At 57.2% G+C, this 407-nt stretch overlaps 1 protein-coding gene across 1 annotated transcript; it reads left to right on the top strand.

Moving 5' to 3' along the window:
- Positions 1 to 17: 17 nt before the first annotated feature.
- On the top strand, positions 18 to 403 carry LOC107734750 (T-complex protein 1 subunit beta-like; the record flags this gene model as incomplete). Its single annotated transcript, XM_016546688.1, has 2 exons — positions 18 to 225; positions 297 to 403. Coding segments are annotated over 2 exons (315 nt in total), but the record flags the coding sequence as incomplete, so codon positions are not given.
- Between the last annotated feature and the right edge of the window lie 4 nt (positions 404 to 407).

Raw genomic sequence — 407 nt, 5'->3', positions numbered from 1 at the left:
CCATGTGTTTTGAGTGAATACGGATTGATGCAGGTCTGATTATCGGTCGTGTAATTGCACTATGTGAGCATCAGAGACCAGCCTCAGGAGTCTGTCTTAAAGACGCAGGGCTGTTTGTGTTGCAGCTACCCATCATCATCGCTGATAACGCGGGATACGACAGCGCCGAGCTGGTGTCTCAGCTGAGAGCCGCTCACCAGGACAACAAGAGCACCTTCGGCCTGGGTAAGACACACTCACACCAGTGAGTCACATCAGCCCTCCGAGTCTCTGACCTCTGACCCCTGCGCTTTCAGACATGAGCCAGGGCGCGGTGGGAGACATGGCAGCGCTGGGCATCACCGAGAGCTTCCAGGTGAAGCGGCAGGTGCTGCTGAGCGCAGCCGAGGCGGCTGAGATGATCCTGC

The sequence above is a fragment of the Sinocyclocheilus rhinocerous genome, unplaced genomic scaffold (genome assembly GCF_001515625.1).
Source record: "Sinocyclocheilus rhinocerous isolate Xijiao unplaced genomic scaffold, SAMN03320098_v1.1 C35210272, whole genome shotgun sequence".
NCBI lineage: Eukaryota > Metazoa > Chordata > Actinopteri > Cypriniformes > Cyprinidae > Sinocyclocheilus > Sinocyclocheilus rhinocerous.
This window is presented reverse-complemented; position numbering and strand designations above follow the sequence as displayed.